The 27,521-nt window shown below is 33.6% G+C and overlaps 2 protein-coding genes across 2 annotated transcripts in view; both read left to right on the top strand.

Annotated features, from left to right (window-relative positions):
* The window catches only part of LOC128882817 (uncharacterized), a 91,716-nt gene that overhangs the window by 3,574 nt on the left and 60,621 nt on the right, over nucleotides 1–27,521 (top strand). The gene's annotated exons all lie outside the window — the stretch shown is intronic.
* LOC128882821 (uncharacterized) lies at nucleotides 291–974 on the top strand. The gene has a single exon (XM_054134593.1). It carries the CDS (start codon nucleotides 327–329, stop codon nucleotides 945–947), a length of 621 nt encoding a protein of 206 aa, XP_053990568.1. The 5' UTR covers nucleotides 291–326; the 3' UTR covers nucleotides 948–974.

The following is a 27,521-nucleotide window of genomic DNA, read 5'->3' as shown; positions in this document are numbered from 1 at the left end:
TTTACAACCGTAGTGGATTTACGGTAGAACAAGCACGCGCATTATTAGATTACTAATCGTCGTAACATTTCCTATCTGGGACAGTAACCGTAGCACAGGTGCGTGGAATGCACCTGGCAGCAATGCGCATTCAGTTAGTCTTTCCTAAATTGCATTTCTATGCATGTAGTTGTTGAATGAAATTTAGCGACGCTCGAATGCAAGGAATCGTTGACAGAATAAGTAAAAACTATACGTTTCCATCCAGGGAGAGGGCGGAGTTGGCAGGGGGACAAACAAAGTATATAAGGTGGTGTCTAGGTTTGGATTTCTGTACATCAAAATACATGATCATAGAGGAAACAAAAAGGGAGAAAATAAGAATCAGAACAGGGATAAAAGCTTTAAGATTTGTAGAGAAGATTAGGAATGCAGTCGGCAGGGAGCTGTTAAAGGAATGCCTGAAGGAAAAGGAGACAGCGGCGGAGGAGACAAGAAATATCAAGGAAAGGATGGATTACCTGAGAATAAACGGATATAGTCAAGCGGGAGTCGAGGAGTTAAGAGAAGGAGACAGAAATGTAGTGAAAGAGGTAAGGGAGAGAGATATCCAAGTGATATACAATAAGATAAGAGAGGCAACATATAATAGCAGATATAAATACATTGTAACAGCACTATGTCTAGAGTATTTAAATAAAACAGGAAAGAGAGATAATCAAAAACTTATAGCTAGGATAAGGTGTGGGAATTTAGAAGAGGGAAACAGATATTGGCTGAAAGAGGAGGACAGGAAGTGCGGTTTGTGCAAATTGGAAAAAGGGACGCTGAAACACCTCATAGAGGACTGCCAGGACTTAGAAACAGGAGAATTAAAAGAGGAAACGTTGGTAGAGGGGAGGGCGGATGAGAGGGTAGCAGAGTGGGTAAAGAAGATTGAGAAGAAGAGGAAGGAAAGGAGCGGGTAGTAAAAAATGTAAAATAGAAAGAGACCAAAGTTAATGTTAAGGGTAGTTTAAGGATTCGATGTATGTAGGGTATTAAGGGTTATTAATTTTAAGTTTAATATGTAAGATATTGAGTATGGTGGTATGAGTGAGGGTGTATATGGTTTAGTGGATTGTAATCCAAGTCCATTTCGTGGCTTAAAAGCTGGAATAAAAACTATATCTATCTATACGTTTCCATCGAGATGAAGGTCCTCTTTAATCAGTTTTTTGTTTTTATTATCCGTACTACAAAGAAAGAATATCAATAAGGGTTTTCTAAAAAGAACTTTATAATTCTGTTTTTCGATAAAACACAAATACTTTGGAATGCATCCAGTGTTTATTTTAAATAAAAGTACACATGATTAGAATTACATGTGAAAGAAGTGTTCACTATGATAGGTGTATTTTTTTTTTGTTAATAAAAAAAATGCTAAATCCCTTTTTGGGACGGCATTTATTTTTCATAGTTTTCATATTCACGCCAGTACCAAAGATCATCAAATATTAATATTTTACCAGCAAATTATCTCCAATTCATGGTGTTCATTCTGGTTAAATCAAATATAACAATTATATGTATATCGAGTTCTACCTTAATCACTCGCAGCTTTCTTAGTTACTGAAATAAAATATCTAAATGTTTGTTGTATTGTCAGTTATATATCATTGTAAAGTTTGTAAATACTACCTATATATTATCGTCACATCGTAACGTTCAAAGTTTTACATGAAAATATAAAATTTCAATTTTATAACATGGTCATTTTTATACATATGACATGACGTTAGAAAGCAACAAAAGAACGGCATTCAATTTCCATAAACGAGTTTTCTTCGTAGCGTGTTTCCGGTAAATTGTCTTCGATTAAACGTTGAGAAAATTGTAAGTGGATTTCCCTGGTGATAATCGTCGATTGATTATCGATCGTTCGACGTAATTGAACCGTTTACCCGTGTATAGATTTCACGTAACGTTTCTTTTACATTCCTAACAGTTAATCGTCATTATTTCACCGTTATTTAAGATCAAATAGATGGACCAATGTTTTATCCCGACATAAGCCTCGAATAACGAATGGAAGATAAAGTAACGACTGTTTTATCTGTCACTTCGTTAAATTAAAATTGGACGTTGATTATGTTGAAATATTACACAATGAACAAATAAAGAGTTAAATATACAGTCGAATATGTGTTTGCAATAATATGTTTTACTATTCAAATAAACATTCAACAATATGTTTGTATTTGTATAAATTATCCTCCAACAAGTTATTACTTAAGTAATTATTTACCTAGAAATGAATTTCTAGATATTTTGGTATTATGGTTCTAGCTATTATCTACATATTTTAAGCAATGAGTATTACGATGTTATTAAAGCATCAAATTATATCAGCAAACACACTTCAGTTTTCATATATTTTTATATTGTATATACATAATATGCATTTTCAGTGGCTTTCTAACTTATTTATTAATTTGATACTACATACAAATATTGTTATAAATCTCAAGTATTAAACAGTATTTTTTTATTTCTAATCATAGTTTTTTGCTTGAAAGGGATAGTTTCATTGCTTTTACACATTTTTAATTTGTTCGTTTAGTATGTTAGTTTAGTCAAGTGCAATATTTAAACAAGATTTAAACATGACATTTAATTGAGAAATGGAATCTTAAATAAATAATACCTTGATAAAGACTGCAAAACCGTTATTATCATTATTCAAATATAATTTTGCTCGCCAAAAGGTGATCTTCGTTACATTCGTAGTCGGACTTTCAGTACAAGTAGTATGAACCGTTATTAGTCGAACTCGAGCGAGTTCTCCTAGCAAATTAGAATCCGCGATGGACGATATTTTATTCAAATAATATTATATAAGATGCGTAACACCAACATGTAGCAATTATACATATATGTAACGTTTATTTGCAAATCATATGAATTTTACAAATATTTTTTAGTTGCGAATGATTTCTTAATTCTTAAAATTTGTTTAAAAATTATTTCTAAATGAATTAATAGTGCATTTGATACGTTTTTATTATTAAGAGAACATGGAAATTTATAACTACATTAAATTATTCACAATCAGATATAGGTAAAATTTCACTCAAATAGTTGATAACGAATAAAACCACGCATGGAAATTTACCTATTCATTGCGGAGAATTTCATTCTATAATTCAGAATCTAACTTTTATTTTACAAGTAATATATGAACAGTTGTTTAGTTTTCATTCGTTACTTAAAACTTGGATGTAGATAGGCATTTTTTCGTACTTGATTAGAACAATGTCTCGTGCAGACACAAGTTATAATTTATTCATGAAACGTCACTTTAATTCCGATAATCGAGTCCTGACGTCAAAGAGAAGATCTCAACATTATTATTATTCAATGTTTTGCATTTACTTACCAATGTATCCGTTAGATCGTAACAATACTAACAACTTGTTCCAATGAAGACTTTTTGCTTCTGAGGAAATTACAAAGACTTGACTCATACGATTTTCCGAGCAATGATTTATAAGAATTGATGAATGAGAACTGTTTACGTTAAAGAACACTTGATGTTTCTTACTGAAGATTACCTGTTGAATAAAATTAAACTTTTCATTTATCTGATCAAGGACGTCCATGAATATAAGAAGACTAAATATAATATACGAAGATGTTTTGATAATTTTGAAGGAATACTATACAATAATTGATTTGCCCCATTATGTATCTTTAATGTATTGTTAAAGAAAGACTTACCATATTCATTAGATTTTCCGCAATGTACAATAGTATAAATTATCGAGTAGGTAATATTAAATAGAAAATTTGATGTGTCGTCTTATATTTTAAGATTTGTACAGGAATTTATTTGAGATTAGCTTAACATGTGTATTAACAAAATATTCTACAGTTAATAAATGATTAAGTACGAAATTAATAGCTTTTGAATATTAAACATGTAGCAATATGGTTGTAATAATTCTTATCGTAATTCTTTGGTTAAAAATAAATCATTTAAATTAGTATGTTGTGTGGGAAGGTGGAACAAGTTTGAACACTTTTTGTTTTTAATATTTAATATTTAATAATCATATTTATATTATATTATAATTCCATATATTAAATTATATTTAATATATATTTAATTTAATAATAATATATTTAATATATTAAATTATAATTTATATTGTATATCTATATTATATATATTTATATTATAAATTATAATTTATATTATAATTTAATAATAATATTTAATATTTAATAATTGATTAGAATATTAAGACATCATTAATCCCACGCACATGCTTTTTAATTTGATTCACTCTAACCTCTTTTTCCTCACGCGCATACCAACTTAAATCACTCTCCACGGATACCAAAACCAACTCTCATATGTTGCATTCAACTGAAATATTAATTAATAAAAATTGTAATTACGGTTTATTTTTGTATCATGATTATATTCTTGTGAAAGTACGAATCATTATTATATAACGTTTGTATTAACCGATGTTAATACAAACGTTAAGATTAAATTCTTGGATTGCACTTCTGAACTTCTGATTATGGAAAACAATTTTAGAAATGATTACAAATTTTTCATACACGTTTCAGACACGTTTGAAACTAGCATAAAGTTTGAAATGCCCTGTGACAATAATTGATAAGAGTATTTTGTATAAATAATATACTACATCTGACCATCTCTTCTAGTAATGCATGTTGGAAAATTAATTATTAATCATACTCTTCGCTAGAAGTTTTATTTCCTATTAATCAAGCATTTCGTTTACTATTATTTATGTATTATCAAGAGTTCCATTTCAAATCATTTATTTTCTACCGAAAGGTTCAGTTTCAAAGAGTCAAGACTTTTATTTATTATCAGATTTGAAGTTAGTATCCTTCGTTTAAGAATAGCTTATATATTTAGTGTTTTGTAAATGGATATTTAAATATACAATATTCAATAACAAAAAGCATAGAACATAGATAACAAACTAACGTCTTTTCTTTGAAGGCACTGTGTAAAGTGAAGTTTTAATAAACAGAAAGTATACAATGATACATATTGACTTTCCAGAGAAGTTAATCGATTAAACAGGTTTAATTTAAATATAAATATAGTAGAACCTTGATAATTGCAGGAAAACGGGTGGCTGAGTTTTATGAATTTTATGTGACCTTTTTCCAACTATTTTGATTACTCTTGAAGAGGTACATATGTACAAGCTCATAGTTAAACTGAGAATTTTACATATTTAAAGCATACGCAAATATGAAAAACAAATATAACATATATGTATACTATATTTCATTAATTAATGTAATAATATTAATTTCATTTATATGAATGCATAATATTCTAGATAGGTACGTTTAGCATATGTTTCTCATATTTACAAGTGGCATATTATTATGTCTACTCGTCATTGAAGCGAATAATTTTCTCAAATCCTGTGTTGAATATTCTCTACACACTTTCATTATTGTGTTGCACGATAAAATCATATAATACATCATTCTATTCTGAAGATTATTTTACATACTTGCGAAAGTAAAAAGAAGAAAGACTTTCACGTTAAAGATAATAGAAATAGAAATACAATAACGGTCTTGTTAATACATTATGCTGTTAAAAGAGGTCGATGATACTTTATCTAATCTGCTTGTTCGAACGGTGTTTATTACTCGTCTAGTGCTAAACTCGATTGTGAGGCTACATCAGCCTTTCATTGACAAAGTTGAACGACTTTTAAATTTTACTCTAATTTTTTAGCAATTTGGCTAATTTGGTACAATAAATTTCTACACAAAATTATTTATATCTTATAAACCTACACGAATTTCGAATACACCTTCAACAAGTTAAAACAAATAAATTAGTAAGTTAGCTATTTTCATTCTATATAATTAATATGAATTATGCTTACACTTAGAGAGGTGGTGAAATTCAGAATCTACGGTTGACCATACTTTTGTTAAAAACGGTCGATACTTCAAGTCTTCTCGTCACAAGTGTATATGACATTGATAACATTCTAGAAATGTTTTCACGAAAACCTGTTGAGCAACTTTTAAAGTATATTTTATATCTCATCGTCTCAGTTGCTGTATTTGTTTTCCTCGTTGTTCTCTTGTTTCTCGTCGTTGTTATCAACCAAAATGCACACAGTGGTGTATCATTACTGAATAGTCTGAATCCACTCTATTTAAATGTTCTATCAATTATTTTTATTTCAAAGTGTTTCGCTGAAAATAGCAAACATAGTTGAAGTGACGTTTAGTAAAAGCTGTTTTTGTTCTTACAATCAAAAGAATTATATATTGTATTTATTCAGAGAATCACCTACAAAGAATTGAGAATGAGGAGTATAAATTTATGCTGTACTGAGAAAACTAATCCTTGACTGTTTTTCTATCTTATCTTCTCATAAAGCATTGACTTCATATTATTTATTATCATAGCTTTTATTTCCTACACCAGATCTAATAGATAACCTAATTAAGTTTTCTACATTCAATTATAAATATGGAATTTAACGAATATCGTACGAATGTACGATTGATTATTTTCACTATGGTTCAGTTTTTGATTAGGAATTTAAAATGCTAATTTTATAGCATTCTTACGCAAACAGGAATAGCGTGTTACTTACTTACTTTCTCCCTGAAAGTTACAAACAATGAAGTATTTATTTTTTCCATGTTAGTTTTCATTTTTACTTGTGTTAACTTTGGAATATATATAATAGCTTACGAATTTATGTATTTGCACTAAAAAGAAGAAGAATTACATTTGCAACGAGTCTCAAACATGGTTAATAGCAATTGGCGGATGCCTTCAGGATTTGTGTTGCTTTCACTTATCGTAGACACTACATTCTTATGGTTTTTAATAATTTGTATTTGAACTGTTAGATCTTAAATACTTCTCTATTAGTCTAACGAAATCCGGATTTCCGTGAACACACGATTAGAAATTCAAGGGAAACTCGATGAGCCTAAGCATTCACGGAACAGGATACTTAACTTCTAATGATGGATAAAAATTACGGATATTATTTCTCACGTAAAAAATAGATAAAAAAATAACTTACATTTATGATCTCTAAAATATAGAACTTTATTTGTTTAAGTAATTCATCTCAGGTATCTTAGAATTGAGAGAATATGATTAACGCGAAAATAATAGTCCTAATAACGTTTTTTAAACAAAGACTAAATTTTTATCGAATGCATGAGTCTCGAGCAAGATACTATTAACAAATAAATTGGAATTTGGAGAACGATGAAAGTAATCGTACCATTAATCGCGGATGTTTGCTCACTATGACACTACTTTTCCGTGGCACTGACCTATCACGATCTAAGTTAAAAAAAATCTCCTGTAGTCGCTGGTCGAGTATTGTACGATAGGTCACAATTGCCGCAAGGTACCGAACAATTGTAATAATTAAATGAAATACCAACGATTTCGGTTATCTCATAATTACTCTAATCATGTTAATTACTGTTGGGTGTTCAATGTATTCTATATATCGTAATGAATACTTTTCATTAGTAAGTTGTTAAGATTAAAACTTGCAAAGTTGACAAATGTTTCTTAACAATAATTTCTTTTAAATTGTAACTTTGTGGAAACATCTGTAGATACGTTCTATCAACTTAAATCAATATTATTAACGTAATTCACCTTATATATTAACATTGTGAAAGTATTTAACGTCTCAAATCACTCCTAAAAGACAGCAATATTAGACAAAACAACGTAATAAGGAAGATGTTTGCACTCATTTAGTGAGAAGGTCTACTCTTAATGTTTTTAAATTTTTAATACTTCGTGTGATCATATTTTAATGCAGTAATATTTATTACTCATTAAATTTTAGTTTAATAATACTTCACTAGTATAACTAAACCTTTGTTTGATAATATTTTAGAAGTGAATCCATACAATTATATTTCATAGCTAGACACATTGTACACACTATAGTATATATATATATATATATATGTACATACATTTTACAATTATGGATGCATTTATCAGAAGTAAAAAATTTTGTTTGTTACGAAACTACATATTCGCAAGAAATTAATAACTCTTGTAAAATAGAATGAGATAAAAGTATGATAAGCTTTTGAAAAAGTAGTCATTTTTTCTTCAATAAATAATTGGTCGAAAGGTGTTCAGAAAGCAGCGAACTTTAAAGGGCAACGACTTCAACTGATTATGTCAGCAAAAAAGTATGGAAAAATTACGTAAATTATTGTCAAGCCTGTATCTTTGCATGATTATCGTAAGACGCGTGCGTAACGGGGATATAACGATGTCAAAGATGATTAAGTCAAGGAGAACAACTTTTGACGACAATCTTTCTCTTTCCCATTCCCATCTTCACGACACTTCTGAATTTCGTCTAGGCTCCTTTCTCTCGGTATCTCTGTGGAAAGGTGGAACAAATTTGGACACTTTTTGTGATTAATATATTTAATTAGAATATTAATTCGATTAGAATATTAAGACATCATTAACGCCACGTACATTCCCTTTTTCAACTCGATTCACTCTTCCTGCTGTTCGTTCGTTTCTTCTTCTTCATTCTGGTATTTCTCAACATCAGGTTCAGAATCTTCCACATCATCATTGGAATCTAATCCTAATACAATTAAACCTCTATTATCATTATCTTCAAAATTTCTCTTATTATTGTACAACTCTGATTCATTTGGGTTCTCTTCGAATTTTACATCACAATCACACCTGATTTTATCTGCCTTTGGAATATACATATATTCGGTAGGTATTATTTGTACCCTATCCCAAAAAAATTCCTTTTTCAGTCTTTGGCTCAAACTTTTGCCTCCCTCCCCCTTTATTCAACAGTATGCTAAACAGCCAAATCTTCTTAAATGTTGCACATTTGGCCACAATTGTACAATGTTGTTTGTCTGTCTTCCTTCTAATCTTCGATGATGCTAACACGGAACTCAACCAATTATTTATCGTTCTCGACGTGCGTTGGTCGAAAAAGAGTCGTAATATCGAGACTCAACCAATCGAAATTCATACATCAAGAAAACGATGCGTCTAGGGCAGGAATTGTCAGATGCAGCCCTACCGATGAGTCTACTGACAATTCCGAGACGAAACGCACGCACTCCGTAAATTCGATCCATTTAAATCAATCACTCAATATTAATTTGGCGAGTGATAATCCGATTGTTTGTATCCTTTTAAAAAATTTTAGAAGTAAAAGTATGCAACAGTCTTCCTTCTAATCTTCGATGATGCTTTCTACAAGTCTTCCCTCAACACATGGTCCACATTCCATTCTTCCCTTATTTGTCATTTTTATTACTAGATTCTCCTTCTTCATTTTTTCTAAAACTTCTTTATTAGCATGACCTAATCTCTTGTGCTCCAAATTTATTGAATTTTACATTATAACCATGGTCTGTTATTTTAGCTACAGAAAGCAAATTAGTGTTCAAATCAGGCACGCATAATACTTTTTCAAGTCTCACATTTCTCTTCGTTCCAGATTGTCTTAATACTACTTCACCAATACTCTCACACGTTAATGTTTTTCCTTCTTTATCTGCTAGTGCAATTTCTCTCTTTTCTTCAATCAATTTATTACATATTAGTTTATCATGGCTCATATGACTCGTGGAACCAGAATCCAATAATCAGGTACGACAAGTATCACCTCGAATTCCTTTTTAGTTTCTTCACAAGTCACTTTTGTTTGTGAAATTTCATTAACTTTTCGCACAGCTTCATCTGTGGTTCGCAATGAAGTTTCTCCCTCTTACATTAGTCTGTCTGCTTGATCTTCCTCGAAATCCTCTTTGAAAATTTCCTCTATGTCCTCTTCTTGTTGGCGTTACATTCTTTCTAGATTCCCTACAGTTTGCAGCCACATGATTAAATCCTTATAACAGCGTTTATTTTTGTAACACTCACTGGCTATATGCCCCGTTAACCCACAATTAAAACAATGGATATTATTCTTGAACCCATCCTTTACTTTTCTCACTGATTCTTAGTCTCTGTGGAATCTTTCTTCTTTTCTTGATTCCCTTCTAATTTCCTCCTGTTTGAGAGCAAAACATATATCGTTCGATTCACATTCTTGTCTAAGCCCTCTTAAAATATACATTTTTAACTCTAAATCTTCTATCATCTTTCCCAAATGTATACACTGATTTTGTAGTGCTTCATCCCTATTTATATAAGCATTAACACTTTCCTCCCTTTTCATTTTTAAATTTGTCAGTTCGTTCAGCAACCTTGCTTTTAATTCTTCCGTTTCAGCTGCCATATTTCTTTTAATTAAAGCCCACAATCTATCGCGTTTTTTATACTATTGTATTTTAGCAATTGAGCCTTACTCGTTGTGTTGATCATTATTGTTCTAGCTGGGTAGTTATTGTCATCCCATTCATTCCATTCTCTCAATTTTCTTTTGTAATTTTCTTCACTTTTCTCTGGTTTCACTATCTCTCTGACCCCTATTACTTTTTTCCACAGCTATTTTGAACGCAAAATAACTTCTACTTTTTCGCTCCACAAAAAATAATTAGTATCATCGAGTGGTTCAATGCTTGTGATATTCCACGTGTCTGCCATGATTTCTCTCTGTTTTTTTTTACTTTCACTCAGATTCTATATTTTATTTAACACATCTTTCAACCACGGACCTCTGCTACCAACTTGTGGGAAGATGGAACAAATTTTGGACACTTTTTGTGATTAATATATTTAATAATATATTAGAATATTAAGACATCATTAACGCCACGCACATGCCCTTTTTTAACTTGATTCACTCTAACCCTTTTTTCCTCACACGCATACCAACCTGACTCACTCTCCACGCATACCAACCTAACTCACTTTCCACACATACCAACCTAACTCACTCTCTACGCATACCAAAACCAATTCTCACAATCTCATCCCAATAACTAACAATTGTCCGTTCTTACGCAATTTCAACTTGCGTTTACGGACAGCGAAGAAGAAGAATTATCGTCAGGATGATGCTTTAAAAAATTTCCTTGCAAATATAATTTTCTTGAAACTATATAATTAGAGAAAACGTTTAGGATGAAAGTGTTAAGTTTCAAATGCTATGTAGATTTGCAGACAATTTAAACATGTTCAAATTCAATGTTGAACAAACGAAGGTTATTTACTTCCATATATGCATAATGAATACAATTAATATTAATAATAGTAATAATAATTTGGAGGCAGTCGTTTTTAATTTGTGGCGGTAGTTCAACATGAAAATTACAGAATTTCATTTTGAAGCAAATGAATACAGTAATTTATCTTTAGAGCAATAAATTGGAATGTATTAAAATAATAACTGGCGAAGTTTCAAACAATTACCCTGTGGTTCTCCTTAAATTAAATGACTAAAATAATGAATGGACAAATGCGTTCATTCAATCTCATTGCAAAATCGTTTGCAAAATTTCGAAATAAAAAAAAAATTGCAATTTCGTTGAACGTTACTTCTTCATTTCTTGCAAATGGCATTCTAAGTCTCGCGGAATAGAAAAATAAAAAATTGTGAAACATTTTTTACCAAACAATTTTTTGGCATGTTTGTATTGTGTAATGAAAATTCAATATTCTCGGAAGTCATAAAATCACGTTAAAAGAGAACTTGTAATGTTCGGTTACATAAAAATTAACGAATGTTCTGAATTTTCATTCTCTCGCTTTCACTTTAATTTATTCGTATGTAATATTGCAATACCTTCGAAAAATCAGCAATTTGTCAGAACCGTTTACTTTACCTCATATAGATGAAGTCATATGCACAAAAAGATGATAGAAAGTACCTAATCGAGAGAAATTTAATTGCATGAAATAACAGTTAGTACCTTCTCATTAAACTTTATTTTATGAACACGTATTAGTTACTGCGAATAAACATGTTCACTTCAAAGTATAGAAAATGTAATTCTTTGTTTGAAATGTACAATTATTTAATAAACGTAGATAACAAAATTCTTACTCTCGATAGGCAAGTGAGTTCTTTGGTATAGTAATATCAAAAGATATCAAAGAAATATATGTACAACTGAGTAAATCGTATTACACCATTTATTAAACAGTTGACAATTAAAACACACATGTTCAATAAATCGCCATCATTAAACATTGCGTTTATGGTTTTTTTTTGTTCTTCTGAATATATCTGTCTGATAGTACATATTGTAATACAAGTTGTAATTGTTATAATTGATACTTCTCCAGTAATAACAACTGGAGGTAACATTCTGTTGATTCAATTATCTATATACATATATAAAAATTAACTATACAATACATATATACTACATCAAATTATATATAATAATAGACAAACTTCAGATTAAAAGTAAAACTTTTTCTTAATGCTTAGACAGCAGAGATGGGCTAAGTTCTTATGTAAATAATAATCATGAAAAACAAAAGATACATAGTATTCGATATTCGTAGAATTATACATTAAAATTTGAAATGTAGAATGAAATACTTAAATAATGTTGAACGTTACGTTATATGTGAATTTGTATAAATATTCTATACAATAAATGTTGCTCATGAATCATTATACTGTGCTTTAATTAATCATCTCTGTTAGAAAGAGACGTTCGAATGATTATAAATAGTGTTTTATAGATGTAATTAGTTCTATAATTTTATAAATTGCTTGGATTTACAAATCACATTTCAGGGCAAAATTTTATTACATAAGTAATGAAAGCGTACATAAATCTTACATATACTTACTGTGATTTAATGAACTTTCACCGTAGTCTACATTTTTGTATATTTACATCATGAACTGTTATTTCGAGTTCAATATTCCACTACGCGTTTGATTACAATTTTTCATTTTAATTTACTTTCGACTGTGCGTGTGACTAATATATGCCACATTAAACTATGCTGGAACGGTGAAATCTAGGAAGGAAGATAAGGATATACGCATATAACAATTGATTCGGATATGCGCACAATTTCTCATCTTCGAAGTTAAGATCTTAACTAAAAATATCAATTATTCCACTTTAAAGTAGCGTTCAAATGATGAGATATTTAGATAAACTGTAGTCGAATAATCGAAGCCCTACTATAATTAAAATTACGATTAATAATCGAATATTTGACATAGCGTGTCATTTAGTTTAAACTCGATATTATTAGGGGGAGCGAAAAGTAGTCAAACTTTTATCAACATTTATTTATTAAAAAAATCTTAAATACTAATCAACAAAATAATTTCCATCATTTTCTAACACTTTTGCCAGCGTAAACGCAGTTGTTCGATTCCCTTTTTAAAAATTTGGTGGTCCCTCTAATACATATTTAGCTAAATTAAATTTTAATCAAGTGATTTAAACTTGCACATGATTTTATTGTATTATTGCAACTTGAAATGTGTAAATTATCGACAAAGAAGTACGTACCAGCAAATATAAACATTATACTTTAAATATTGATCATACTCTACAAAAATGAATGCATTTAGTGACTGGAAACATTTAGTTTCAAGCAATATACATTTACATTGTTATTGATAAGTTCTAACAAAATAATAGCGTTTATAACATTACATGATATAATAAAGGTGACATTTGTGATATAATTATGACAGTTGCAATGTTATACAGCACATTTATGTGACTTTTATAACGTCATAAAGTAAAAATTTGATTGTCTTATTATTAATTACTTGATTATTGATTATACCTGTGAAACACAATATTAAATCAAGTAAATGTAGTTACAGTTTCTAAATTGTGACTTCTATTAGGATCGATTCACACAGGATAGGAGTCCTAATACTTCTGGCCGGTAATATATGTATAGGTACATTGTCAGGAGTCGATTCGAAGTGGTGACGATTATCGTAATCGCGGCGACCTTCGATGGCGCTGTAAAAAAGTCACGTCCGCGCTTGACAGTACGAGGCACTTTTCTCATGAGCAAACGTGTTCGACCGCTCTCGACGAATGTCTCAGAAGCACTTTCACCCGCGGTCATTTCCTCGAGAGCATCGAGGTTTTATTCCCCGCCTGATCGCCTGGGGGGTATTCCCGATCCACGCGTCTATGCTCATTCATGAGGAGGACGCCCTTCTTTTCGCAGCCTTGCCGTCTCCAGCGTTTTCAGAATCGCACGCGTTCTCCTAGATGACGAAAGAAAGAAACAACAAGGTCGCGGTAAGCTGTTGTGCAAATCGGCAAACACGCTAGGGCAACGAAACGAGCGCGAAACCAATGTAAAATCAACGTTTTTTGTTCGATCGTCGTCAGCAATTGCTTTTCCCCGCACGGAATAAGATTTCTCAGTGCGCCTCGAGTTTCTATTATCTCGCGTAAACGGCGACTATTTTCGAACGTGGTTGTGGTCAGGCATCGAACAACATGGTTAACTATATTTTTAATATCTTTGTTATACATTTTCGTTACGTACGCGTCAGTTCAAGTTGAATGTGTCGATGACACTACACCTACTGTATACAAAGAATTAACTTTATGTAAATAGTTGAAACATTGTCAAGTTATAAATACACGATATAATTTTATTTAATATACAGGGTGAGTCGACTAAACCTTGTTTTTCCTTTGTTAGTTTTATTGATATGAGGACGTGTCTTTAAAAGAAAATGTTTAGTTCGGAGAGGAACATACTATTATAAGCAAAACAATGTCATCTTTTACATAACAAATAATTGTGAAATGTCAATCTTTTTACACACAATTCTAGACATGTAAAACTAACCTGAATCAACACTTTCGTATATCGTTTCACTTAACTTTGAAATTGTTGCCGGAACAAGGACTTCTTCGGAAAAGGTATAATCGAAACACTTGATTAATATAAATCAGCTCCTTTATTAGCGCGAGGTGTTAATCGTTACTGCTGTTGGTTTACTAATTTCTCAGTACGCTATCGCTCGCGTAGTTGCAGCACGATCATAATTCGGCAAAAGTCGTGCCGAATCGCTGACAATAACATGGGTCACCCTGACCGTCGATGAGAACAGGTGTTCGCATGTAAATTAAAAACTAAACATACCGCTCGCCTCGTATCTGGAACAGTACGACGAATCTTGTACAATTTTTTGCGCATCTTTACCTTGGTATAAACAATTTCGGACTTATAACTACATTAAGCTAAATATACAATCAGTTCTTATTATCTAACGGTAGTCGACAGATTTGATTGATTGGTCTCTTGAACGTAGACTTCGCAGTTTCAAGAGTGACGGTGCGAACGTGACCATCCTTTCCCGGAAAGGTTTTTATAATCTTGGCCAGACACTTGACTAAGATTTCTCCCACCTTTAATTCTGGGAAAACACGTGTCCATTTTTGCCGTTGTTGTAAGGTGTGTAAATAGTCACGAGATCAAGCATTCCAAAAGTGTTGTAGCATCGCTCGCACACGTTGGTAACGGGAGAGACGCGATTCGTGAAGATCTAACGCGGAATCGTCAGGTACAGTAACGAGGGGGGCTCCGTTTAGAAAATGTCCGGGAGTTAGTACGGCAAAATCATTAGGATCATTTGTCAACGGGGAAATGGGTCGCGAATTCAGACAGGCTTCAACTTGGCAGAGAAGCGTCGTGAATTCTTCGATTGATAAAGTATGAGTCGATGACACGGCGAAGATGATGTTTCATGCTTTTAACGCCTGCCTCCCAAATGCCACCAAAATGTGGCGCGGCAGGAGGGATAAAATGCCACGAAGTTCCATCGGTGGCTAATCGAGACATTAAATCGGCATCTTTCATGAGATTTCGAAACGTAGACGATAATTCTTTAGCTGCTCCTTGAAAATTTGTACCGTTGTCACTATATAGGTCACTAGGTATTCCACAACGAGCTGTAAATCGTTTGAAGGAAGCGCGGAACGATTCAAAAGAATAATCGTTTACTAGCTCTAAATGAATGGCACGAATGGAAAGGCAGACGAAGACGGCTACATAACCCTTATAATATCTTTGTCCTCTGCCCCTTCTGGGTAAAACTGAAAATGGACCGGCATAGTCTACACCGGTGTGTAAGAAAGGGCGAGAAGGTGAGACCCGAGCGCGTGGAAGATCTTCCATTAATTGGAACGGAATCGATGCACGCTCGCGAGTGCACGGAATACATTTGTGTATTATTGTTTTTACGAGATTTCTTGCTCCAATCATCCAGTAGTTTTGTCTAATTACTCGCAAAGTGAGTTGAGGACCTCCATGCAAGGCTTTCTCATGAGAATATTCAGCAATTAATGTGCTAATCCGATGACGAGGCATAATAATAGTATGTTTTTCAGAAAACGTAAGAGGCGAATTTTTAAGCCGCCCGCCTAGACGTATTATACCTTTTTCATCGAGAAACGGCGTGAATTTCAGCAGAGGGCTTTTAGGCGAAATTGGCAAGTTTTTTCTTAAAGCGGTTATTTCGTTGGGAAACTGCTCGAAGTGGGTGTTTCTATACCAAAATAACTTAGCCTCATTTATCTCGACTGAACTTAAGAATTTTTCATTAGTTATGACACCATGAGTTTTCAGTCGTGTGAGTTTCGAAAATCGGATTACGTACGTGGTGATTCGCAATAAGCGAGGCCACGATGATATTTTGTTCGGGAGATTGTCAAGAGGCAAGAATGAGGCGAAGTCTCGATTTGATTTACGGTTGCCTTGCGTTTTTCTAAAAGTAAATCATCGTCGTGATCGAAATTTATTTCTTGAAGGTCTTTATTTTGAGGTGACCACGAGGAAGGTGACTGACGTAACCAACTGGGTCCACTCCACCATAAATGATGCGATTCAAGTTTTGGTGGAGCGATTCTGCGTGAAGCACAATCAGCAGGATTTTCTGCGGTAGGAACGTGTCTCCATTTAGCTGACGGGAGTTGAGTTTGAATTTTCGAAACTCTGTTGGCAACGAAGGTTCCCCATGTGGATGGATGCCTTTTGAGCCAATCAAGAACAACTGTAGAACAATCCGTCCAACAATGTACAGAATAGTCCTTGAGATGCATAGCGGAGACGACAAATTCGAGAAGATTGACGAGAAATAGAGCGGCATTTAATTCCAATTTCGGAATACTTAGAGTTTTAATCGGCGATACTTTAGACTTTGCCGCGACAATCTTTACGCCAGTTGTTCCATTGTTGAACGTCAGTCGTAAATAGACAACAACTCCCATCGCAGTGGACGAAGCGTCCGCGAATCCGTGTACTTCGTTACATCGAAAGATTGGCCTGTCCAGCGAAAAATTCGCACGTTATTTAGAGCAGGTAAAGAGTTGTAAAAACTCTCCCATCTTTCTCGGAGATCATCCGGAAGATTTTTATCCCAGTCACATTTTCTTATCCAAAGATCTTGCATCATGATTTTCGCTTTGATAATTACGGGAGTGACCCATTCGAGCGGGTCAAAAAGTTTCGCGATCGCAGATAGAACGGTACGCTTCGTTACATCCTTTAATGCTGGAGATACAATTCTGAACATAAAGCTATCATTATGCGGAGACCAGGAAATACTTAAAACCTTAATGTTTTCGTCTTTCTTAAAGGGAAGATCGATTGCGAGCTCATGATCCCCTTCAGGAATGTCGAAAAGAAGTTCCTTCGCATTGGCTGGCCATTTACGCAAATGAAAGCCGCCCGCCGCGAGAAGACTGTTTAATTGATGACGACTAGTGCGTGCAGTTTCAATGTCGTTTGCGCCGAATAAAACGTCATCTACGTAGGTATTATGTTGTAAGATTGACCGAGCAAGCGGAAAGTTATCACCTTCGTCCTCTGCTAATTGCTGAAGAACTCTTAGTGATAAGTACGGTGCTGGAGCCGTACCATAGGTAACAGTACGTAATCGATATGAATTAACAGGGGATTTCGACGACGGTCTCCATAAAATCCGTTGATAATCAATATCTTCGGGGTGTACTAATATTTGTCTAAACATTTTTTCAATGTCTGCAGTATAAACGAACTTATGGCAACGCCATCGAATTAATATTGACGCGAGATGCGCTTGTAATTTCGGCCCGATAAGTAAGTGATCATTCAGTGATGTTAAATTAGACGTTGCGCACAAAGCGCTGAAAACAACTCGGATTTTCGTGGTTGCGCTTTCTTCTCTCATTACTGGATGGTGCGGAAGGTAGTATGGTTTAAAATGCAACGATTCCATCGGTGGAGCGAGCTCCATGTGTCCTAAATCGCGATACTCTTTAAGAAAGGAATGATATTCATCCGAGAGCTTAGAGTTTCGGAGTAAACGTTTTTCTAATTTTTGGAAAAAACGCGAAGCGATACAGAATGAATCTCCGATAGTCGGGGGCGATTGTTTGAATGGCAACCTTAGTATGTATCGACCAGATGTGTCTCGAGAGTGTGTCACGCAGAAATGTGTCTCGCACCTTTTCTCGTCATCGGTAAGTCGTGATTGGAATGGAATCTCTTCCGTCTCCCAAAAGCGCGTAAGGAGAGAATCGAGACTCGGAACGCAATTATTAACCGAAGCTACGTAGACGGAAGCTTGCGAATCGCGCTCATAAATCGGACCCGTGACAATCCAACCGAATATTGTTAATTGGGCGGTGGGACTGCCGGACGGTCCTTGTCGGAGACCCTCAAGTAAAGTAGCGCCGTAAAGGTCAGCGCCGATTCGAATATGAATAGGCGTTCGATCAGTAGGATCGGGATCTGCCAACGTAAGTTCGCGTAGATGCGGCCAATGGCTGACTACGCACCTTTTTGATAGACCGTACGAAGTTATACGATTAAAGATATATGCTTCGATTGGAAATGACTTTTCCTTGGAATGACAAGACTCGAGGAAAAGATTCATTTTTGACTTAGCGGTACCGGAATACTGAACACCAAAATAGATAACTGGCAAACTCGTATGTTGCCTAGCAGTATGTAAGTTTTGTGCTAAAGTCTGCGAGATAAAGCTATGCGTCGAACCTTGGTCGAGTAGGGCTCGAGCTCGTACGGTACTGCCCTCGGGAGTGCGAAGAGTCACCCAGGCGGTGGCCAAAAGTACTGATTTTCGTCGTTGTGACGGCAACGATATCGCAGCGTTTACGGAAGGTCCTGCTCGATTATTCAAATCTATGGCATTTTCGGAGTTGTCGACGGGGTCAGAGACTTTAACGTCATTTAGTTTACTGTCGCGATGTAAAGAAGTGTGATGAAGCTTGTCACATTTAAAGCATCTGGTCTGGATAGTACATGCATTAGTGGAATGACTAGTACGTAAACAAGTGACACAGCATTTTAATTTCTTAACGAAAGCGAACCGTTGATCAGCGTTTAAAGGAATAAATTTTTTACATCGAAATAACAAATGACTGTCGGCACATGCAGGACACTTATCTCGTTTTTCAGACTGTGATCCGTTAGCCGAATGAACCTTTGCGTTAGAGTTTCGATTTTTAGTCGATTGCCCGTCGGTAGATGATATTGTATCATCGTCGAGACCTCTTATTCGCGCTGATATAAAGGAAATAAAGACCTTGTATTTCGGAGGTTCGTATGAGTTGCCTAAACTCATTGACCACTCTTGACGGGTACACGACGCAAGTTTTTTTGTAAGCAGAAAAACTAGTATGTCGTCCCAATTGTCTACCGGACGATTCAAATTCGCGAGAGCCTCAACTGCCGAATTTGCAACATCTCGTAAATTACGTAGCGAACTCGCAGTCTCAGTTTTCAGAATCGGTAGATCGAAAATCGATTGCAAATGAGAATTTATGAGAAATCGCGGATTTTCATATTCGTCAGAAAGAATTTTCCAAGCGATATGGAAATTAGTTTCGGTAATTCTAACGTTACGTAAGAGAGCGGCGGCCTCTCCTTCAACCTTCGTTTTGAGGTAATGTAATCTCGTAACATTTGAGAGCGAAGGATTCGTTTTGACAAGGGTATCGTATAAGTCACGAAAATTTTCCCATTCGAGATGATTGCCAGAAAACTCGGGAATATCGATACGCGTCAATTGAGAAACAGATTGAGTCGCAATGGTCGCGTTTAACATACTAGCGTCAGCAACGAGACGTTCCGCTAGTTTGTTGATATCCTTCAGCTCCCCGATTTGGTTGGCCATGTAGTCGGACGCTTCGAGGTACGTTTCCTCTGTCAGGATGAATTCCCGTGTCGTGAAATAGGCGATGGTTTTGATTTCAATGTCGGAGGCCGTGTTTTCGATGGTGATGTGAAGCTTCTGATACTTTTCCCACAATTTTTCCAAACTGTCCAGACGATGTTGCAATTTCGAGATGGTATAGTTTTTAACTCCCATCTTCTTGAAGTTCAGCAAGGCACGACGGATTTGCTCGACAATTACACTTTGTTCGGCAATGAATGCGTTTAGACCCGCCATATTGAATTGTCACGAAAGGTGTTTTTCACGATCGTCTTTATGACCTCTAGAATGAGTCTGTGCAAATAGCACTTTGGTATCTTTACGCGACACTGATTTGAATTTCACAAATCCGAAATTATACACCTAATCGCTTTGTGGGGCCCAGAATAAGTCCAGGACACAATTTCATACGACCACGATCAGGTTTCGTTACCGAATTATTTGTGATTCAATTTCCGAGAGTCTCTACAGATCCGGCTCGAAAGACCACTAAATGAATCGACACCTTCGTATATCGTTTCATTTAACTTTGAAATTGTTGCCGGAACAAGGACTTCTTCGGAAAAGGTATAATCGAAACACTTGATTAATATAAATCAGCTCCTTTATTAGCGCGAGGTGTTAATCGTGACTGCTGTTGGTTTACTAATTTCTCAGCACGCTATCGCTCGCGTAGTTACAGCACGATCATAATTCGGCAAAAGTCGTGCCGAATCGCTGACAATAACATGGGTCACCCTGACCGTCGATGAGAACAGGTGTTCGCATGTAAATTCAAAACTAAACATAACCAAAAGATTATAGTTGCTTATTTTTATCAACTGTTGTCATTATTGTAGATTATTGTTATTCCAATATCGAGTTATCATGTTAACCGTGAAAAAGACCGAATTTCATGTGACTATTAATAATAAAGAAATTCTTAAAAATAAATCTTTTTCTTTATAAGAATTCTTAAAAATTAACTTTTAGGACTACTGGGTTATTTTGGTTGACTGAGTAAGTTTAATACAATATGTAGAAGAATACATTTTTCGTTTCTGGAAATTTACTAAAAATGTGTTAACTCATTTAACTAAAATTATGTTCTTCGCTACAGTCTGAAATATTGTATTTACAAGATTTGACCAAAAGATTGTTTGTCTCTGGGATCCAAGCAGTCCTTGTTATTGTGAGAGTTGGTTTTGGTATGCGTGGAGAGTGAGTCAGGTTGGTATGCGTGTGAGGAAAAAAGGGTTAGAGTGAATCAAGTTAAAAAAGGGCATGTGCGTGGCGTTAATGATGTCTTAATATTCTAATATATTATTAAATATATTAATCACAAAAAGTGTCCAAAATTTGTTCCACCTTCCCACAGTTATGATCTACGTGACATCGATTTGTATCCATCTAAAGAGATTTGATCCTGAAGATGGCTCGTCACGTAACCGGTAACAGTTACCCATCCAATAACCAAAATATCAAACAATTTTTCTTCCGAACTCCGTGTGACAAATACAACGATTTGGAAACGAAACACGATGAATAAAGAAGTGTTTGGAAAGTAGTATATCGTCTCATAAAGAGTTAATTTTCGCTTCTAGCTTCGACGCCAATAAACCGATGATATCCAACAGTGTGAAAGGCAATTAAAAGGAAACCATTTCTCTGCTATGTTAGCGCCGATGCTAGAACGACGAAAGCCCCTTACATCATTTCTAAAAAAGTCTCCTTTCTATGGAGCACGAGATACTGAAAAATGATGATCGGTTAACAGATACGTTCACTTTTCGTCATCACGTGAACGTGAAAGTAACAGTTCCGGTCGAAACATCGAGCAAAATCGCTCAAAATGAGAACTAATAAGAAGTAAGAAAGGTGAAGAAAAAGTGGGAACGTATTTCGTCTAGAGACCCAAGAGTTTGTGCGGATATCTTCGGCAAGGATAGTACGAAGGATGAAGAATGTGACTGAATAAATGTCTGATGTTTCTATGCATATATCATGATATATTAGATTATTAGTTTACAGACATGTCTTATAGACAAATCTTATACGGAAAGACATGAAATAAAATTGTAGTTTCAGAGATGAAACGAAACCGCAAGTAAAGACGCAAGAAGAAATCCCATTTCCTAAATTTCTATCATACAAACACCGTGTAATTAAATGCCAGATTATCTATAATTTATTGAGAATATTATAATAAAAAATAAAGAATAGAATACAAAATACAAAATTATTAATTAGATTAAAGAATGCTATAAGTAGAAAGAAAGGTATAAATAAAACAGAACAGACAGTAACCAGTTCCATTGAAGTTGTTGTTAGGAAATTCTATTAGAAAAAATATGTGAAGTAGCAATTAAGAAGAAATGGAAAAATAGAATGAATAAGGAAGGAGACTTATAAACAAATATTATAATATTTACCTCGTTTCAGTCGTGAAACACTAAGCCATAAGTACATTGTATACATAATAAAAGTTACTTTATTTCAGAACGTGATGGTTTAATAATCCAGGAAAATTGATTACTTGAACACCTTGTCTCTCAACTCGTTCGAACTATCGAGAGTCTACTGTATTTAGAGAGAAACAGAACCGGTCTCTCAGACCTCTGAACAAGGTTTCAAACTTGAAATCTTCGTTTTCCGGTCGACTGTCGCATTATTCCGTTTATCCAGATCATCAACAGGTTCCTCCTTCCTAACATTAATATCTGAAATGGGTGCTACCTTCGACTTGGTCAGTTTAGCAGATATAATTAAAATAACAGATAAACGAAACGTAAAGGGGCAACTTTTATTTTTAAGAATTTTGGGAAACAAGAAACCGGTTACTCGAACTCTTAGACCGGAGTTTAGAACAAATGTTGGTAATTATTTTGAAGTTTGCCCTCTTCACCGATTTTGATGACTTTTGTACAAAATTTACTCTTCTGATTTTATCAATTACTTTATATAAATACTGTACATAATATAATACATGTTATGTTAGTTACTTTATGAATGGTTTTCCAAACGAGGGTTTAAGATTTCATTTTTCAATAACAAAATATGCCTGTTAACGTAGTTATGGTGAACATTAAAGCATCATCTTCCACGTTTAATTGTAATAGTGATTCGTTTAAAATACAAAAGTCTGATTCATTCCATCCCAATTCAGTTTTATTGGAAAAAAGATCCTGAAGACATTTTTGAAAAACCCTTTATGATATAGGCACGGTAGTTTTTCGGCAAAATAAGGAAGTAATGCTTTTAGAAGCAAAAACGAAACATTTATTAGATCTTAATTATAATGTAGCAATGGAATTCTTAAAATTGTATAAGATGTTCGTTTAATATTGTAGATACTGACGATAATATACTAGTGGAATATTTTTAATTTTTTAAGGTGTAATTCTTTAGATATTCATTAAATATTTATTAAATATTAAAGATAACGAAGCGATGGGATTTATTTAATTTTGTAAAATGTGATTTGGGAGACAACCGGTCAATCGGTATTTGGAACTTCCGAGCAAGGTTCCCGAGATTCTTAAGTTTTTCTGCGACACTAATATTTTGGATACGAGGAATGCGCGCCACTCGGAACCATAAAATGCGAGATCCCCGAAAGAGAGGCACGTGCGTAGTCGTCGAGAAAGATTTCTCCAGTTTCCGTTGACCCACTGACACTGAATTATTCCTGCCTGCGTGCGCTTCGTAGCGCACGACAACCACCAGAAGACAAGAAAACAAGACAGCTCGAGGTGCACCTAGCGATGATCTTAACGATCGTCTTCGTTATGCACCGAGTACATGGTGCTATGTCCCACGAAGATCATTCTCCCATGATGCGGTGGTTGTTACGATATCATGGTCCTTTTTATTGGAAAGAAAGAATTGCTGTTTTCGTCATTTACATCTTAACTTTTAATATGAGTCGTTTTCTTATATGTTTAGATATACGAAGAGAGACAAAAGAAACATTAAAAGGGTACCAATTCGAAAAAGAACACTATACTTTTATACAGACTAAAATTACAGATTAGAACATGAATAAATTTTTCATGAATACGTACATCATACATGTACATCATTAAAATTAAAAAAATCAACCATTTGAATGAAACAGTAGGTATTATATTTAAAATAATGAAACAAGTGAAGAAACTAACTGGGATTAAAGCAAAATTAATAATAACATTCTATATTTATACATGTAATACAATATATTATTTTGTATGTTCGCCATTTGCCAAACTTGACAAACTTGGAGAATGGTTTTTATTCCATAAATTATTTTATCATCTCTTTTTAAGGTTTTCCTTGGTCTGTCAAGTTTGATTAAAATATTGGCTGTACAATGCTTGTTGGTATTTGGAAGTATTTGGAAGAAGTGCAAACGTCAGAAATCATCCCTCCATAGCGAATATATTAAAAAGGTAAAAAATATAGTTTTTATAGATTTCCTACACCATTATTAACATTGGAAAATGTTTAATTTAATTAATGATATTTCAGTTCAATGTATTCATTTCAATTAGTAATAGCAATTTATTATAATACGTCGAATATAGATAAACCCAGTAAGAAAAAATATCTCTGAATATATATGCTTAACGTTTCAATAATTTTCTCTTTTCTTTTTTCATTCTGTCAAATATACAAAAATGTCAAATTTGTATTTAACTGTAGCTATACATATCACTAACAATAAGTAAAATTTATTTAATTTGCAGTTTCTCATCCCGTTATTTTCTTATATTTTTCTGTATTTTTAAATAGTTTTATAATACTCTGTTCATTTTTATCATTGACAGCAAATTGCACATTGCACCGCATCAACATGTTTATATAATATACATGCATTACCATTTTCATTTTTAACCTATCATTCATTATATTTTGTTGTCAAATTCAGCCAAATTTAAAGAACCAGTCAAGTGACATACATCTTGTATCATCCATTGGCGATGAAAATAGATGAATTCTAATAATATTTGAATTTCTATTATTGGCTGGTCTTAATACAGTGATTATTATTATGGAAACAAATTTTTGTAAACAGTAGGACATACATTCTTGTTTGTGTACAGTGTCAAATTATTAGTACATACATAGTTTTTCATATTAAATGCATTTTCATATTGAATAAATAGGATGGATTATCTCATCCTTCATTGCAACTAGTTTTATACCAATTTGATAGCAATTTGACAAAACGTTTAAAATTCTTAAAATAAAACAAATTATACTTTTCTGAAAACTGTAACACATAATCAATAATCTTCATCGAGTCAGTAATAATCCACTTCCGAGGCTACTGCGACTGAGTGACTTCAATGCTTGGTAACCACTGTTCGGCACAATATTACTAACATTTAAATCCACTTTACATTGTTATATTATACTTTATATTTAGTTAAGTCTGAATATATTTGTTCAGTATATAAATATTGTAACAGGCTATCTATGGTACATCATGTTTACGAGAATATTTTGACGTCTTCTTCAGTTCATCTCTTACAACACAAAAATTACATTTTAAATTCTATAAGTGTCTGTCCTTTCATTGTTGAGTTACAGCCCACAATGACAATTTTTCCTGCAAAATTTCAAAATGAAAATTTGTTTTAAAAATAATGTAGAAGTGTGTAGACAGTGACCCTCGTTCAGAAACATTCTTTATCGCTTCGTGGAGTACTTGGTCGACTTTCTTGACACGTATCCATATACATTATGTATTTGAAGAGTATTTCCTTCGTCTCGCATGCATTTCATAGAAGATATCGACGCTACGCTTTTGTATGACAGACTGTAAATTCTGAATTGTTGCACGCGAAACTATCATTTGTTAAGGAAGAAGGAAACAATAACTGCAACGGTGGCTTCTCAAAGAATGTGAAAGTGCCATCGGTTGAAGATGAAAATTCTTGACAATACATCACGTGTTCATTTGCACTCACAAAGGAGACTCCTTGGTAGGCATGGTACGCGATGGAAACTTTTGACCGTGAAATTTCGAACCTTCTAATGCAAGAGTTGACGTTTTCTGACATTGAATTGTTTGTCGAAGCGCCAGCGTCGAAGTGCACTGCATTATTTGACTATCGTCTTGTGGTAAATTCATATCTATTATAGATGATGATTATGAATATGTGAGTTCATTGACAGAGTTTATAGACTATTGGACAGATGCTTCACTTAAATTTTTGCTTACATTAAAATAACAGCCCTTGGGCAACACATACTTGAGGCATTTTAGATAGCTATCAATTTGTCAAAATTTTTAAGTTTGGCTGCCTTCCGTTTCTCTTGTAGTATTGTACACCCCACAGATGATTTTTAGGTGATCTATTATCTATATACTATATTATCTACATTGTTTAGGATATTGTCTCTTAATTAAACGCAAATAGTATGGAGTATCATGGTATGGATTACAGTGAAACGTAAAACATAATGTTTGAGTATCCATCATGACTACGCTGACAGGCGTATGTTGTTATTAAAAATCAACATGCTAGAACACCTTTTATAAGAGACTACAATGAAACGTGAATGATGATATCGTTTAAGCGTCTACCACGACTACACTGACACCTATATTTTGTTATGTACAAATTTACCAACCGATCGAAGAGATTTCACTGTTTGTTCTATACTGTATTCTGTGCATAGACACATATACAATAAGCGTACATATACTAACTGTATAAAATCAAAGAAAATGTTGATAGATATTAAATAAGAATTTGTTTTCAAAAGATATACTTATTTGAGATCCTTTATACTACTAATGTTAGATGGACTCTTAGCGTCTTTCGAATCTCCATCAAGTACAGTTTATAAGATTCTTTGTTTACACTTAAGATTAACCCTTTGCATTCGAGAGGTGACTCTCAGTCACCATTAGGTTTCACGCAGCAAATCTACAATACCTAATGTTTCTTTAGGTTTAATTTCTTTGGAGCTCGAAGTGTCAATAAAATAATTGTCGGTGAGGTAAAGATGACCTTATTCTCAAATCTAGATAGCTTAGAATTCATGGCAATAGAATCCTAAGAAACATCTCGAGTTTCTGGTAGATACCAGAAAAAAAGGCCTCGAGTGTAAAGGGTTAACACTTATTTATATATTATTTTATTAGAAAAGATAATGTTTAGCAACATTAATAAAATATATGAAATAGCCTCATCAGATTTCATATGAATATAATCAGTGCTATATTACTGAATATTTTTACAACCATCAAGAGATAATAGTAATGCAACGTTTCGAGAAATTTAGTCTTCGCATAGTTCTTTTATTATTTAAATATACCATGTTATTAATACCTACAATAGTATTGGGAGTTACAGAAGCTTAAATGTCACAATATTATAGTGTGTAGCTAAACTG

The sequence above is a fragment of the Hylaeus volcanicus genome, unplaced genomic scaffold (genome assembly GCF_026283585.1).
Source record: "Hylaeus volcanicus isolate JK05 unplaced genomic scaffold, UHH_iyHylVolc1.0_haploid 12192, whole genome shotgun sequence".
Lineage (NCBI taxonomy): Eukaryota > Metazoa > Arthropoda > Insecta > Hymenoptera > Colletidae > Hylaeus > Hylaeus volcanicus.
Note: the sequence above shows the minus strand (reverse complement) of the source record. Positions and strands in the feature narration are given on the sequence as shown.